This window comes from Gobius niger (assembly GCF_951799975.1).
Source record: "Gobius niger genome assembly, chromosome: 13".
In the NCBI taxonomy this organism is placed as follows: domain Eukaryota; kingdom Metazoa; phylum Chordata; class Actinopteri; order Gobiiformes; family Gobiidae; genus Gobius; species Gobius niger.
Window position 1 is genome coordinate 6,113,819 of NC_136864.1, and position 17,888 is coordinate 6,131,706.

Below are 17,888 nucleotides of genomic sequence, written 5' to 3' on the forward strand. Positions count from 1 at the left end.
GTTAGCTCAGCTCTGACCTCTCCAAGAGAAAGCCCTGAACCACAAACAGCTGGCCTTGGATACAACATGTGACAGAGGTCAGAGCGGAGCTGTTACTGTAAGTATTTCCTCAGTGTCATAAATGTGAGCCACACATGTGTTTATCGTGTTGAAACCATTGACAGTTGATTGACAGTTGCTAACCGGTAGCATGCTAACGTCTTCAGCAGCTTAAACACTGACTCAGACTGAGACTCTATCGACATGACAAACTGTAAAAATCACAGATAAAGATTTTCTGTTTCTCCTTGATGTTTAGTCTTCAGAGTGAAGCAGATCTTTAGAAAATCCTGCTGTAGTTCGACAGACAGAGCTGCTACGTCTGTGCCTCATTTGCTGCTTATTTCACATAAACGTGTGTTTTTACTGTTTTCTTCTTGAGCAATGATTACGAGTACATAAAAATGCCACTGTCAGTCAGTTGTCTTTCATTTTCATCCTGAGTAGAGATATTGTTAGATGTTGTAGTGCTACATAATTCTATTTCGGTATTTAAAATGGCTGCCGCCAGGCGGATTTTCTCCAATTTGCAAATCCAAATCTCTAAGGTAATTGACTGAAGAGCTTAGAGTCTGCATGCCAGTGTGATACCTCATTTGAAAGCTAAGACCTTCTAGTTTCTAAAAATCGGTGTTAGTGAAACACAACTTATATTACACTTGTTTATATTTGCCAAAAAAATTATGTTTTTTTGTCTCGAAACGTTGTTGCTACTTTACAAAAAGATTCCTAAGACACACTTCATAGTTTTCATTTGAAACTTACTGTAGTTACTAATTGTATTGCAACACCAACTGTGTGAAATTTTATAGCTATGGGAATAATCGTTTGGATTCTGGGGCCCTTTTATGCGAAAAAGGACAATTCGGCACATGTGATCCATTTCTGTGCAAAATGGCACCTTTGTTTTTGAATGGCTGTAGCTCTTAAACCATGGCACTGGAGGCTCTGGGAGTGTTTTTGAAGGCATGAAGCGTGGGAAGACAAAGACATCATATATATATACAACTGAAGAGAAAGAGATGTTGATGAAGTGATGTGCAATGGCCTATATTTATTTTATGTATGTATTCAGTCCTGAATACAAATATGGATTCTTTTTAAAAATACACACATTTTTCATATAGGAAAAAAAGGAAAACTGATTTGATTTTTCTATTCAAAATATTATAACAAATGGAAAGAGTACAAACACTTCTGGGTTGTATGAGAATTAGACCTCCACAACCAGCCTTGAAGTTAACAAAAAGGCTATTATTAAGGCGGTTATCCATGTGTTTTTATTGACAACACTTTTGAATATTCACATTTTGGGTAAGACATAGGCCTAAAATATCAAACCGAAAATCCCCCCTTAATAATAATACTTGACTCTGTCTGTGTGGGCTAGATGTTGATTCAAGGAACCAGTAGTACATTCTAACAAATACAAGCACACTTCCTTTCAAAATATGTTTACTTGTACTTGTTCCGTGGCAAGGCTTTGGGGGCCCCCCTGTGGTGCTCCTAAGGCCCCCCAGGGTGCCCCGGATCCCATTTTGGGAGCCACGGCTCTAAACAAACATGGTCCAGATGCTCATGTACACACAGCCAGTGCCATTTTTGCAGTGAGTCATCAAATAATAGTCTTTCTTTGTATTATTTTTTTTCTTTTGGGCTGTTCTCTGTGTTCTAGTTAATTTAAAGCAGTGGTGTCTTTTTACAGGGACGCATGTTTAATTCATACAACGTTGAGGGCCACAAGCTGGTGGTCAATGCAGAGAAACATTGAACTGGATTTATTTAAAGCCGTACTAAGTAACGTGTTTACCTTAATAAATCCTTTCCATTGTCCCTGTGGGGGTAATACAAGTGTTTATGGGATGATTGGAGGGTCTTTCATCTCCCCCTGGTGTCTCTGGCCAGAAAACCATGTTTGCAACTTGACTGCCACCGGACCGGACCAAGCATTACACACTAATGGAATCACAAAGACGAATCTAGCAGGCTAACGGGCAAAGCTAACTGCGGGCTAGCATCACTTTAAACAGTATTTAAAGCCAAGTTTGAGTGAAAGAAATTATTTCCATTGTATAATTGGATGTACAATATCCCTCTGTCCCTTCGCCTTTTCTGTCAGCGTAGTATTTACTCTTCAAGACAATTAATAAGTTAAAGAATCCCAACTTGCTACGACACCTGCAGTTACGCTTATGGCCTCTGGGGGCAATAGTTAGTTAGTACCGCTTTAACCTCTTCCCCCCGCCTGAACCGAGTGTATTTTCCTCCGGTTCAGCTTTACCCAAATCTAAAAGCTTCTTGACAGTATAACGCTTCATTTGAAAGCTAAGACCTACAAAAGTCATCACCGCCCTTCTGTCACATTTTTGTTGTGTTTTCGTCTCCTTTTTGGGCATGTTTTTGTCGGGTTTAGGTGCTTTTTCAGTGCTTTTTTGTTGTGTTTTTGCACCGTTTTTGTTCACTTTTTGTTGTGTTTTTGTCACTATAGTTTTTAGTTTTTAAGCTTTTAGATTTGGGTAAAGCCAAACTGGAGGAAATGGGCTTGGGTCAGTCAAGCAGTTAAGAGCGGTCTTAAGTGTGTCCCACTACTTTATTTAGACTTGGAAGCTTAAAGGGGCTGGAAGCAAGTTCGCCATTTTATACTCACTACTGCCACCTCAGGCCATATGTGTAACTGCACCTTCTATATTAAGCTCGTGCATGACGGCAATTCGGGCCGAAGTGACACATTTTTGAAAGACCGTACAGGATTTTAGAGGCAGTTGTGGTGAAAAGGTCTGGGCTCATTCTACACATTAGGACATGGCTGGAACATGTAGGGGGAGGAAAACACTTCATTTTAACATGTTTAAACTCTGTATAGTCCCTTTAAGTCTGTCACATCCAATTGTTTATTATTGCGGGTATAGTGCCATTAATTTAACCTCGAGAAAAATCCACTCGATACGTCCGCACCCAAAACCACTTCTGTTTTGGACCAATCACGTGGCGGCATATCACCGGCAACAACGACAAAACACGAGGTACAGATTTGCAAATAACATTTTCAAAAACCTATATATATTGATTGCTTTAGCTGCATTTTCAAACTTGGTTGCATCTGTCATCCTCCTCAAATTCTCTCAACCAGAGCCTTATTTCAATCTATTAGGTTATAATGCCATGTCATTTTTCCAGACATTAAAAAAAGTACTTTTACGTGGCGTATATATCGTGGTCGAGGGCCACATTCGGCATTGTTTGGACACCCCTTGCTCTACTTCTGCCATCTCGGGCTCACAACTGCACAATCCAACACATGGCCGGTTTGTTTGTGTATCCAGAGTCCACCAGTGCGCCCTAAATGCACCGTGTCTTCACCGCAAAAGCAAAAGTTGATCTCTCTTAGCAAGAATCTTCGCAGTTGCTCCGTCGTGCCCAGGGTTCGGGCCCGGGGCTCCGAGCCAAAGCCAATAGCTCAGACGCTGTTGTTTTCTTCACTCTCAAAAGCCTCTCTTAAGACGCTCGACTTGTGAAACTTTCTCGTTCTCTGACCTCATCCGCAGCGGCGCGTGTTTACTTTGGCCGCGGTGAGACGCTTTTTTTCTTTCTTTTTTTTAATAATTAGTAGATCCTCTGGGGGTTTTAACCATCTGTGTCAAGGCTGGTCTCGGGAAGAAAATTAGCGGTGAGTTGTAGCTATGTGGAGTTGTAACAAAAGGGTTGCGTGTGACGGGTTACGTCACTAGGATTTTTTTTTTTGGCTTTATTGGAAAGGACAGGACAGGGTGAGAGGAGGTGAAGAGCAGGGAGAGACATTTGGCACATTGTTGAAGCCGAAACTTGAGGACAAAACAGTCAACGGGGTTCCAGCATTATGTAAATTAGCCTTAACCACTTGGCTATCGGCTGCACACTTTCAGTAAATTTGATCATGTTCTAGTCAAAGCTTTGTCAACAAATAAAAAATAAAACAACAGTCGGTTTATTAGAGCTGATGTGACACAGCTGGTCCCCCTGGTAACAGTGACGGCCATAGGGCTAACACCCGAACACAATTTCTTTGTACAATGACAAATAAAGCATTATGTCATCGCTCCACTTCCGGGTCCAGTGAAGCTTTAGTCCTTTTCACTTTAAAGGTGCATTACGCAACTTTTCATGCTCATACAGCGGCTTTTCTGGTGAGAGGGTCCGTCCGCAGTGAAAACCTTCCAAACAATTGATCCTGGAGCGTCCTGAAGACCAGTGTTTCCCAACCAGGGGTACGGGGACCCCTGGGGGTACTCGAGAATACAGCAGGGGGTACTTGGAACAATTTCAGATTTAAAAAAAAGGAGAAGCTGAACATTATTTTGATAAGAAAAGCTATATTGTGCAGTCAAATGTGTAGTTTTGGGGGAATTTTAGGTTTCTTTTGAACCTTATTACATATAAATAGCGCTTTTAAGTTATTGCTTTCAAAGTAAACTGCAACACCATTGAGGTAGGGGGCACACGGACTACCACTGAAAGGTCCAGGGGGTCCACAAGACAAAAGAGGTTGGGAACCACTGCTCTAGACCACTGTGATGGAAAGTAATGGCGCCATGTGGACCACTCATACAGCCGCTGGGCCCTTATCAGGTCAAATGTACACAAATATTAACATTTTTTTTCCATATAAAAAGTTGCATAATGCAGCTTTAATTGGATTTAGATGATTTTAACCTGCTGTAGAACTACAAGGCTTTTTTTTAAACATCTGATCTCTAAGAAATGTTACATTTACTCTGGATTGTCTCTCGTGATGCTTTTCTTTTTCAAAAATATATCTTCATTTTGCCTGGAGAAATGGTGAGATGTATTACTCTAATTATGTGTATGTGTTTTTACCTTTTATCTGTTATTTCAGCAGGAGATTTAGATAAAGTTGCGCTTTTTCTGTGTTTATCTGTGGAACTCTCAACACTATTAACACTCTTAACAAATGTATGGAGTTCGGGGATGTGATGTCACATCACTAATCATCATCAAGTTAAAATGCTGGAGTTATTGTTCACATCAAAACACTTGGACACCACGGTGAGTGAGATGGGTTTACCAGCAGTAACTCCGCAGCTAACGGAGTCTTTCCATGGCATTTTTCTTCACTTTTTATACTGTTTTTAACTAATGTTTTGGTGCATTCCAGGCAACTGGTAAATTTCCCACTTCCCATTTGGAAAAATGCCTTGGAACGCCGCTCGAACTGGTAATTACAGCTTGTAAACTCGGAAACCTCAAGACAGTTATGAGTTCGATTACGAGATGAAGACAGTAATGGCGGCCCCAGTGCAGGAGCAGCTAATGATGAAACTGTAAAAACACTTTTGGTCACAGTTTTCAACATAACGTTATGTCGCATGTTTTTAATTATATCTGGTTTGGAGAAACCTTCATAAAACGTTAGCATCTTCTGAGCTAACTGTTGTAGCATTAGCTGTTTTGTTACACACGACTTTGTTCACCTGGAACGCTCTGAGGTCGTAAGTCGTAATTTTCAAGTGGGAAAAATACCAGTTGCCTGGAACGCACCATTAGGCTACATTAGAAATATTATCCAATATGGCGTTGGGTGGTGTCTCTGTCATGTGACCTGTGTAATACAAACAGCATAATCATGAATCGACATAACATATCTTAGTAGATACTAGTTTCATGCCTTTTCCCAGACGAAACACTAATGGTGCGTTCATGTGGACTGGGGAGCTCGTTTTCCCGAGATGTGACGTCATTGTCCCCGGTTGGTTTGTGTTCATGTGTTTTGTTTTTATTCGGGAAAGGGCGGATTTTGATGTCATCAAATAAAAACGGATTAGCGCTTAGCTGAACAAATCATTTAAATGTGTTAGCGTCTCAAAAGCTAAACATTAGTTATAAAAAATAACACGTAAATTCACATTTGCTAACATTGATGTCAGGCATTTCACTCGCAATTTTGTTACTACGAGGAGGACGACAGCTCACACTAAACTCAAAAAAGTAGCAGTGTTTAACTAAAACGCTCACATTAGACAATAAAAGAACAAATCAGCTGATTTCCGCTGTCAAGAACCTCGTTTCGCCCGAGTTTCCGAGGACCACATGAACGCACCATGAGCGTGAAACTATAGATACAGACGGCATCTCTGGAATCGCCCATAAATGGTCATGCTTGAAAACACTTATGGGGGAAAACAATTTGGAGAAAAATCTAAACTTTCTCTAATTATTCAAAAACGACAAATGCTGAATTATGAATATAGTTTTCTACTAAATAAAGATACAAAGACATGGAGACCAGCAAAGTGGTTCATCAGCCCATAAATACATAAAAACCTGAGAATGCTAACCTGATGCTACAAGTGAGCATCGGGCTAGCGCTAACGGCTTGCTAGCGCGAGCTACAACGGCCGTTTCTTCGCTTCTACTGAACAATCTGCTGTGAGAAAATATCCATATGGACCCGATTTACACTTGACTTTATTTATGTGTGATAAATAAGTTCATTTTCCACCAGAAAATGGCTAAAAAGAGTGAAAAATTGTGTTTCTCTAAAGATTCTATTTTCCCCCTCGGTGAAGCCACGCCCCCTTCTATGACGCGATGCCGTTTGTATCTATAGACTATACGTATTTCACCAAATACCAAAGTCCAGAGCAAATTCAAGTTTTTTGTCAGTAATGTAAAATGTAAAAACACTTTTCTTCAGTAAATTTCCACTTCACTTGTGTAAAACTAATCATTACCTCAGAAATAATCTCATAAAAGTTTGAAAACCATGGAAACCCATCATGCACTTTCATGGTAAAAGTGTGAGGGACTTTTCAACAAAAACACCTGTTATTCTCTGAATTCTTATATTTTACTCTGTTTAGGGTGAAATCAATGTCACGCAGTGCAGCTATCATTTTATACACTTTGTTTTATTAGGTGTGAGGAGTATGAAAAAAACACACAAATGTATTATTATTATAAAAGCCCGTCACCATAATAACATTTTTGTTGAGGAATGTCGGAGGATGAAGGACCTTCTCAGTTTTTGAAGCACTTCTATAAATAATATCTGTTGTATCTGGCATTCTTCGAGTCTTACATAACCGGTTATTTTTAGAACATTTCTCAATAGTTGAAGAACCCTTTGCAAAGCGCGGATTCCTCCCATTCCAGAGCATCGGCATATGTTTTTAGTTACTCCGCAAGACGTGACGACTGAGTTTCAACCTAATTGGAAAAGCTAATAGAAAAGCACTGACATCCCTCTCCCTCTGCAAAAGCTCTTTACACGTTTGTTCAATCATTCTCTTCCCCCACATTAGCCACTTAACGACAGCCCTGACAGCTATGTTTTCTCGAATACAAGCCTCCGACCAGACGTGTTGTAAATTATTGGGAATTTTTTGGGGGGAAAAGTGTTGAATTTTTGAGGTTTGGAGTCATCGGAGCGAAGCAGAGCTAAGAAACCTCATTCCAACGGTGGTATATCAAGGCGAGCCGTGTTTACATAATGCTACACAAATCTGGTCCCCATTACCGCGGGAAAGCTCGGGACACATCTGCGACTCATATCAATTTTTACAAGTCCGTTCGATGAAATCTGGCTTACTTTTCATCCCTGCAGTGAAAGCTTGAGGCCGTTAATTCAAGGGTAATAGGATTTGACGTGGGAAAGTCGCCATGATTCGGACGATAGATGATAAATGATAGATGTATGTTAGGAAATCTCCCAATGTTTCACTTTTTAAAGACGTTTGGAGGCGAGTTCAGATGGAAAGGGCCAGCACACGTCAGCATCAGTGACAGAGTTTGGCGTCTTTCGCGAGGTCGTCTGGAAATTATGTGCTCGAACCAGGGTCGATGTGGTCTCTAGGGGGCAGTGTTGAGCAGCAGGTCACAGCAGATCAGTAACATTCAAGGTCAGGCGCAGTTTGTAGCATGAGCTCTGACTGGTTTAGAAAAGGCAGTGCAATCACAGTTTAGCCGGAGATGCCTTTTTCTTAATCTCAGTCGACGTGGATATACCTCACGGGACAGCTCAGACCCTCCAGGATTCTCCAGAATTCATTGGGGACAGAAGCTGGGATTTTAGCAGAGGTGGGTAGAGTAGCCAAAATATTAAGACAAGATAAGACAAGATAAGAGAAGACAAGAGAAGAGAAGACAAGACGAGACAAGACGAGAGAAGACGAGAGAAGACGAGAGAAGACGAGAGAAGACGAGAGAAGACGAGAGGAGACAAGACGAGAGAAGACGAGAGAAGACGAGAGAAGACAAGACAAGACAAGAGAAGACAAGAGAAGACAAGAGAAGAGAAGACGAGAGAAGACGAGAGAAGACGAGAGAAGACGAGAGAAGACGAGAGGAGACGAGAGGAGACAAGAGAAGACAAGAGAAGACAAGAGAAGAGAAGACAAGAGAAGACAAGAGAAGACAAGAGAAGACAAGAGAAGACAAGAGAAGACAAGAGAAGACAAGAGGAGACAAGACAAGACGAGACAAGACGAGAGAAGACGAGAGAAGACGAGAGGAGACGAGAGGAGACGAGAGAAGACGAGACGAGACGAGAGGAGACGAGAGGAGACGAGAGGAGACGAGAGGAGACGAGAGGAGACGAGAGGAGACGAGAGGAGACGAGAGGAGACGAGAGGAGACGAGAGGAGACGAGAGGAGACGAGAGGAGACGAGAGAAGACGAGAGAAGTCAAGACAAGAGAAGACAAGAGGAGACAAGAGGAGACAAGAGGAGACAAGAGGAGACAAGACGAGACAAGACGAGAGAAGACGAGAGAAGACGAGAGAAGACGAGACAAGACGAGACGAGACGAGACGAGACGAGACGAGAGAAGACGAGCGAGGACAAGAGAGGACTGGACAGGACAGCCTTTATTGATCTCACAATGGGTGGGAGGTGTTGTCCATGATGGAGGTGAGCTTGGCTAACACCCTCCTGTCACTCACCTCCTCCACAGAGTCCAGGGGGCAGCCCAGGACGGAGCTGGCCCTCCTGACCAGCTTGTTCAGTCTGGTCTTGTTCCGCACTGTGCTGCCCGGGACCCAGCACACGGCAGCGTAGTGGAGAACAGAGGCTACCACAGAGTCAGGCCTGCTCACTCTGAAGGACCTCAGTCTCCTCAGAAGGTGGAGGCGACTTTGGCCCTTCTTGTACAGGGCGTTGGTGTTGTGGGACCAGTCCAGTTTATTGTTGAGGTGAACACCCAGGTACTTGAAACTGTCCACCTCCTCAATGTCCTCCCCCTGGATGTTCAGTGTGTGTGTGCGGTAGTGTAACGTTTCTTTCAATTAACTTTACTCAACACTTTAGAATACAGCCCGGTAAATCCATGGTACTTACATTGGTATAACTATAGTTATACTATAACTAGTAATTATATGGTACATCGATGGTACTTATTGTGGTAATTCAAGGATACTACACCAGCATTTCCTAGGTAGTAAAGTAAGGCAAGGCAAGGCAAGTTTATTTGTAGAGCACAATTCATACACAAGGCAATTCAAAGTGCTTCACAGTTGAAAACAAATAGAATCAATAAAAACATCAACATAAAATTAATCAATTACAGTAAAAGGCGAGAGTGCAGATAAAATACTTTCAGTAGTAGTACTTCTAGATACATTCAGAGGTCATTTATAGAAATTATATATGATTTAGTTACGATTGCATGACTATAAAACAACATAAAACAACATAAAGGAAACAAGTCTCTTTATTATTAAAGGAACAGGCCATCATTTTTCCATACTGAGACATACGTACCTTTGGCCTCTCCCGATGTATATCTATAGCTCCAAACAGGTGTGAAGTTGGAAGCGACCACGCTCTTCCACGGGCACAAAGACCAGACAGGTACGTATCAACTTGTCTAAGCTCAGGAAAGAACATATCTCAGTATGGAAAAACGGTGGCCTGTTCCTTTAATATGGATTTTATGGATTTCAAAACAAGTTTCAACCACAAGGAAAACTTCTTAGCTGTATCTGGTCTTCAGTGCCTGAGCTGGAATCTAATGTAGGGGGTCTGAGTCATGAAGGTGTGTAGAGGAGAAGAACTGTTCGTCAGGATATTCTGGAGGGTCTGCAGTGGGGCCATGTCCCGCCTCTCACTCACAGATTGGATGTGTTTTTGCTTTCAAGCTGATGCTAAATTCTAGCAGGAAGCAGGAAGTATGTCGTAAATTAGCGACACTCAGCGTTACCACTTTGTCTTTCTGCGCTTTTTTCTTGCTCAATGCTAATTTAGATACAGTATATTTATATTTAGCTCAACTTGATTCGAATCCTATTCCTTGTATTCCTTGTTTTTCTCACTTTGATGTATTGCACTTTTTATAGGAGCTACTGTAACAAGTGAACTTCCACACTGTGAGAACAAACTCTGTCCTAAAAGATAACATTGTCAGTACCTGGCTGATCACTATGACATGTTTCTTAATAGTTTTTTTGTTCTTTTGACGTAGCAACACACATCTGTGGCTTTAGCTGCGTATTATCCCCGCAGATAAACAAGGGAAAGCGCAGCTGCAGATCTCCTCAGAGGCTCATTCAAGCAGCTATATTTCTATCTCTCTCTCCCCCTCCTCTGTGTTTCCATGTTGAGTCAGACTTTAGTGCACAGTCAGCACATTCCTGAGCGGAGGAGATGGAGCCTGCCCCCCATCGCACCCCCCTATACAGCCCCTTTAAGGACCGTCAACGCACTGCCATTCACTTTGACTCGCTCCTTTTAAGGGGAGCTAGTCGACAGTATATTCACTAATTGAACTGTGTTTTTTCTCCACATTTGCTATATGGAGGCTGTTGATTGTCAAGTGTGTTGCCCAAGGAAGCAACAACAGTTTCCTTAGGCTTTTGTAAAAGTCTGTAGCAGTGTCCAATGGTCAAAGCGGAGATTGGAACGAACAGCAAGCTCTGGCGGCCATATTGTGATTGTCCTTTCGAACTCAGTGCGATGTAAAACAATAGGAAACATCGCTAATTTGTGTACGCTTTAAAAAACAATCGTGAATACACTGAGGGGGTGAGTTACCAAGGGTTTACTCATGAGCAAAACAAGAAGCACATGCAAAAGTGAATCAGCAGGAGAGTCATTTGCTCATTATTTCCTCATGCAGTATTCTCTCATTTTGATATTAGATTTGGGGCTCGAATACAGTCATGCACGCATTTACCAATGATAAGTTATGATAAATTAAATAGATATATGCAATTTTCCAGCTTGCACTCGCTATTCAGCACCTGTCTTGATAAATGACCCCCTATTGTGGAATGAACGGTGTAAAATAGTGCTAAGAAGAGTAAATACATTTTTACCTGAGAGACCTAGACTTTCATAGCCTGGCCTTAGCCATCCGTCCCACCTGAAAACGGAGCTCAATTGTGAAGATCCAGACCCTCTGTACGAAATGAGTACGAGGGAAAGCAGGCTAAGACTTCTACAATCAAAAACAATACTTTATCACAAATTCTGATGTGTTTTTTTTACAAAAATGGGAATGTTTTACAAAAAAACATTCCCATTTATATATGACTTGCTCTTAGTAGGGCTGTGTGTATCGTTTAGGTTCTACTGGTATAGAAAAAGTATGGAAAGCAGGTACTGAAAAAAAAAAATCGTCTATTTTTAGATCCAAGTTTTGGTGCTGTTGGTCCAGGGACAGAATTATGAAGCGACTTGGTTGTTTCAGCTTAAAAAATATATATTTTCACCCTTTTTTAATTCAAATTTTTGCAGATTTTCCCCTATTAAAAAAAAAACTGCCCAATGTTTGCCCCATTTTTCTTTATTTCTTATTTTTGCCCCAATTTTTTTCTTTTTTTTCCCAAATTTTCCCCCTAATTTTTGCTCATTTTTTATTACTAATTTTTTCCCTATTTCCCCCCATTTTTTCCATTTTTCCCCCAGTTTTACCCCAATTTATATTTAAAAAAAAAGTCTTACTATTTCTCCCCCATTTTCCCCCAAATTAATCCTAATTTTTCACACATTTCTTGACATTTGAGATGAACCCAATATTGTAAATTTGTGTTTCTATATGACAAATATTTTAGTATAGGTATTGAAAACCAGGTATCGTTAAAGCAGAACTAAGTACCTTGTTTACCTTAATAAATCCTTTCCGTAGTCCCTCTGGGGGTTAATGCAAGTGTTAATGGGACTTCTGACAACTTCCCTGCCGCCGGACCGGAGCCACCAATACACACAAATAGAATCACGAAGAAGAAGCTAACAGGCTAACGGGCAAAGCTAACTGACGGCTAGCGCCACTTAAGCAATATTTACAGCCAAGTTTGAGTGAAAAAAATATTTCCATTGTGTAACTGGATGAACAATATCCCTCTGTCCCTTTGTCTTTCCTGTAAGTGTAGCATTCCTTGCGATTAGCATTAGCTTCACCGGCCAATCACAAGATGGCTGCCGCGAAAACATCTAACTTAAGTATAGGAACATCTCCATGGAGACCAGCTGGCGATGTCCCGCTCCCGGCAAAGCTCGCATTTTAAAGATGTTTTCATATTCGATTCAGTTTATTGGGTAAAATGTTACGTAATGTGGTTGTTTTTGTGCTTCGCTGTTGCATCAGTGCCGTTCTCCCAGTGTGGGACTTGTAACGGTCATCTTAATCTTATCACAAATCAACACATTCTGAGTTCAAGTCATTTTTAAATTACTATAATGCTTTTTTCCCTGACAGTTTACTGCCCCCAAAAGAGCCCCCCCAATGAATGGTCCAATTCCAAGAAAACAGTGCGGTTCATAAACTCGTTTTGTTTGTCTAAGTGGATACTGACAACACAGCTGCTGCAGAGAACTGGGCACCGAGTAATTCTGCAAAAAAAACAAAAAAAAAGAAGTTTAAAAGTTTCCAAGCAACGACGGTCTCCACAACTTCACCAGCGCTTTCTATTCAACCTGTGAAAAAGGCGACTCTTTAAACCTCATGAACTCGCCCTATTGTATCAAGTGTTTATTAAGCCATGTTGTACTTGTAATGTAGAAAAGAAGTTGTATTAGTTTTGCTGTTACCTCCTTGATCGCAGGTGGAAGTTCAGGGAGAGAGTCCAGCTTCCTGACATCCTGGTTCTTCATTTTGAGTGATTAAGTCTCCATTTAATTTTATTACATATATTTGACTTGATGTGTTTCATCCTTCTTTACAGGAGCAGAGCACTTTTCATCACAGAAGTCAGTCAAGTCAGCTCTTCAGAAACGCCCGACCCACGACTTCAAACTTATCAGAAACCGTACAGCCATCAACAAGTGTTCTCACAGCAGCAGCATCAGCAGCTAAGTAAGTGTCCGAACCACTGCGGTGAATCATTTATTTAAGGTTTAATGGCACTAAACCCTCTTAAAGGGACTATACAGAGTTTAAAAATGTGAAAATGACGTATTTTCCTCCCCCTACATGTTCCGGCCATGTCCTAATGTGTAGAAAGAGCTCAGACCTGTTCACCACAACTGCCTCTAAAATCCTGTCACTCAAAAAGTTGTTAATTCGGGTCCGAAGTGCCGTCATGCACGAGCTTATTATAGAAGGTGCAGTTACACGTATGACCTGAGGTGGCAGTAGTGAGTATAGAATGGCGAGCTTGCATCTAGCCCCTTTAAACAAACAGACCTTCTTCTTCTGCACTCAAAACGACAGCCCGTGCTCCGCTGTACATCAAACAGGGATTTCCGTGACATTCCTCAGAGTTTTACAGTCCAGACAAGAGTTTCTCAACCAGGGAAGAAGATGGACAAAAGGAGGTGGGAGGAAAATGTATGTGAACACTTTGGACTTTCTCACATTTCTGCCTAAATTAGTCATAAAATGTGGTCTGAGCTTCTTCAAAATCAAAAGAATGAGTAAACAGTGTCTGCTTAAACTAATACCACCCAAACAATAGCACGTTATAATATTTTTATTGGCCATAACATGTAAACATTCACAGGACAGGGAGGAAAAAGTAAGTGAACCCAGGAATCTCGCTGAACTGCAACAGTTTTGTAAAGAGGAATGGTCCAAGATTCATCCTGATCGTTGTGAAAGTCTAATCTGCAACAAAGCAGTTATTGCGGCAAAAGAAGGATCAGCCAGTTATTTAAAGGGACAGGCCACCGGTTTTCCATACTGTTCTTACCTGAGCTTAGACGAGTTCATATGTACCTGTCACCTCGTTTGGAGCTATAGGAATATACTGGGAGAGGTCAAATGCTAACAACATCTTTGGTCGTTTTGCGTGACGGAGGACACGCACAAAGACCAGACATTTACGTATCAACTCGTCTAAGCTCAGGTAAGAACATATCTCAGTATGGAAAAACGGTGGCCTGTTCCTTTAACACAGGGGTTCACTTACTTATTCCACGCTGTTGTGAATGTCTCAGGTTTTTGATAAACTTGTGAATTCACTTTCCTTTGATGACAGCAGGTTCTTCAGGCCCTGAGGCAACAATGCACCTCCTGACCATGAAGCGTTCGCATACATTTTTCTCCCACTGTATATTGGAATACTATGTTCAAACAAAACCTCGACTGATTTCTGATTATTTCGAAGTACATTCAAAGTACATTACATATGCTCATGATTAGAAACACTGGACCGGACATCTTCACCTGATCCTTTTCTGTATAAAACTCACTTTCTTGCACAAATTTGCCTGAATCCTGGTATTAAATATTAATTTTTGTTTTTCTGCTCTTTTCACTGGTGCATAAGCAGGACAAGTGCGCCCACTGCTGGCCTTTGCTGTAACTGCATATAACTACATTTTGTATAAGTAGGGGCATTTTTAAAAGGCATTATTTTAAGTTATAGAACAAAATATATGAAGGCTAAGGATCCAAATAAAATAGGATCTTTCATTTTCAAAAGATAAGCAAAATATGACTTAAATTACTTTATAACAGCTCTGCTTGTGTATAAGTCTCTTCATGGTCAGACACCAAAGAACATCTCTGACATGTTAGAGCCACATGAACCATATCGAGCTCTCAGGGAGGGGTCTCCTGGTGGTTCCCAGAGTCAGGACTAAACACAGTGAGGCTGCGTTTCAGTTTCACGCAGCTAAAATCTGGAACAGCCTCAGTGAGGACGTCAGACAGGCCTATGGCAATTGATTGTATTTGAACGAATTTTGATATATTTAGATATACATTTTTTTTAATGTCATTTTATTGCATTTTTTTATTGTGTTTGGGTGTCTGGTGTTGCTGTGAGGCACATTGAGTTGTACATGTTTGATATTTTTTTTTTTTTTTTTTTTTTTTTTATCATTTCTTTAAGGTATACAAGGAATGAGCGGCAACTAAAATAGCCAGGGGGTTCAGGGCAACGACATGAGATCATACATAAAGGGAGAAAGGAACAGCAACAAAAGAATAAAAAAATACAAATAACATTTAAAAAAAAGTAATAAAGTAAATTCAAAACAGCTGAGCCGGGGTTTCTGCAGTCAACATCTGGTCAAAATGGGCTGGGTTCATGCTTGTGTGTTTGTCTTTTGTGATGATGTCATGATGTAGGTGTAGGACATAGGCCAATAGGTTGTACATGTATGAAATGTGCCATACAAATAAACATGCCTTGCTTTAAATATGATAGATATAAATTGACAATAAGCAAAATATATATTCCTTGAAAAAGACAGAAAAACATTTATCATTGAGATTTTTGTAACATACACATTCAAATAGGTCCATTGTAATAATATGCAATAATAGAGCGTCTTCTTCTGTGTTTTTGCAGACTGCCTGTTTGCCGAAGGGAAGATGCTCCAGTCGGCAGAAGATGGAAGATTTGAACCAAATTGTTACTTCACAAAACCCTCCTCAGCTCCTCACTCCACCGGTGAGTTCCAGATAGAGCAGAGGAAATACAACGTCCTAAGACTGCCCTCTAGTGGCAGGAGGTTGTGCTGTCGAGACCACAAAGCTACAGTATTTATAAGACCAATACAAAGACTACATAGATATACACATGGAGACAAAAAACAACTGTGAAATCGTTTTGTTTCTGTCATTAGGTCTGGACCTGTTGGATCTGCAGGGTCAGGCCGGGGGAGGCTTCAGTCCCGACGAGCACTTCCTGTTCCAGAGCATTTCAGAGCGCTGCCTCAGCCACCTCTACTCCGTCTATCTCGACTCGTAACGACGGGAAGAGCGCGACGGATGAGATCGTCATCGGAGGGTTGCCATGGAGACGGGACACGCAACACCTTTAACCTCTTAACTCCCACCTGAACCGAGAGCATTTTCCCCAGTTCAGCTTTACCCAAATCCTGTAGGCCAACTCATTTTAGTAACTTTTTTGTACATTTTTTGTCAAATTGTTTGTACATTTTTTGTCACATTTGTCCTTTTTTTTGGCTAATTTTTTGTCAAATTTTAATCAGATTTTTATCAAAGTTTTATCACATTTTTGTCACATTTTTGTTATTTTTTCGTCAATTTTTTGTACATTTTTCGTAATTTTTTTGTCACTTTCAGTCATTTTTTTGTCATTTTTTCGTCAATTTTTTGTACATTTTTCGTAATTTTTTTGTCACTTTCAGTCATTTTTTTGTCCTTTTTTTGTCAATTTTTTTGTACATTTTTTGTCCGTTTTTTGTCTAAGTTTTCTCACTTTTTTGTCACATCTTCATCATTGTTTTCGTCTCAGTTCTGTCGCTATTTTCTCACCTTTTTCCCAGAAGCTTTTGGATTGGGGTAAAGCCAAACTGGAGAAAATGTGCTCGATTCAGGCGGGAGTAAAAGGGGTTAAAAACCATAGATTTTAAAGCTTAAGTGCATTTTATACATCAGAGAACACACTCAGAGACGGACACAGCTTTCACCGCCGATCAGGCATTCATTCAAAAAAGGTTATGTAAAGTGTCTTGCCAAATGACACACGGACAGAGCAGAAAAAAAGTAGCGGGCAACTCAGCCGACTCAGCCCCTGCCTTGACAATACGCTGCACTTTCAACTCTGTAATGTTTTGTATAAATCAACCTTTATGCTATGATTGCACCTTCTTCATGCTCCAGAGTCGAGGGATAGATTCCAGCCAATAAAGGCCCTGTACCTGTTTTGTTTACAGCAATGGAAGAAGGAGCGAAACTTTGAACAGCGTCCATTTGGATGTGGATGAGCACAGCGATGCTAACAAAAACTAGCCTGCAACTAGCCTCAGTGTACAGGAGGAGGATGAAACTAATTAGATTTCACTACTAGTTAAAATAAAATCAAGTACATGGCCTTAAAAAGTCTGTACAAATATACCAAGAGGATGTGTCGCCCCCCACTGTCTGAAAAATGAGTAGCACTTATGGGAAATATTGGTACAGTGTTTAAAGAAAAAGGCAAGCTAGCATTGTAATGAAATCTCTAATGATAAAGTGTTTTATTTGGATGATGGTATTATAGAAATATTTTGTAATTTCTGCAATGTTTCATATAAAGGCTTGATACTCCTTTAGTTATTCTGTATTTTTTGTATAGCTCTTGTATAACTTTTCCAAGCTCGATTTGTTTTATGGCTTCAGCAAATGCTTTATGTAGTTTTGAATGAGAGAGAAGTGTGCGTTGTTTACATGATTACTGCACTCCGTTAGTGAAAAAAATGACCAACCAAAAAATGTTTACACTGATTTTGTACCAATGCAAAGAATGTTTAAAAACGTACCTGTTTTTTTTTTATATATAACTCAATAAATGATCATTTGTTTATATTCATTGTTTCTATTTGATTGTATTACAGTCAGAGGCGTAGCTTGACATCTGTGTACTGCGCACTGGGAGAGAGGACGTCTCGTGGGCAGGAGTTGGTCACATGACAACTCCCATAATGCAGTTCTCTCCATAAGTTTCCCTCAGAACAGAAAGCTG

General features: G+C 40.6%; 1 protein-coding gene across 1 annotated transcript in view; it reads left to right on the plus strand.

Annotated features, from left to right (window-relative positions):
- The window catches only part of glis1a (GLIS family zinc finger 1a), a gene marked incomplete at its 3' end in the record, with an annotated part of 70,184 nt that extends 54,015 nt beyond the window's left edge, over window positions 1-16,169 (plus strand). Inside the window, exons 7-9 of the mRNA XM_079569482.1 lie at window positions 13,194-13,324; window positions 15,768-15,869; window positions 16,045-16,169. Of these exons, the coding sequence (XP_079425608.1) occupies window positions 13,194-13,324; window positions 15,768-15,869; window positions 16,045-16,169 (358 nt within the window). The remainder of the gene's footprint in view (window positions 1-13,193; window positions 13,325-15,767; window positions 15,870-16,044) is intronic.
- Between the last annotated feature and the right edge of the window lie 1,719 nt (window positions 16,170-17,888).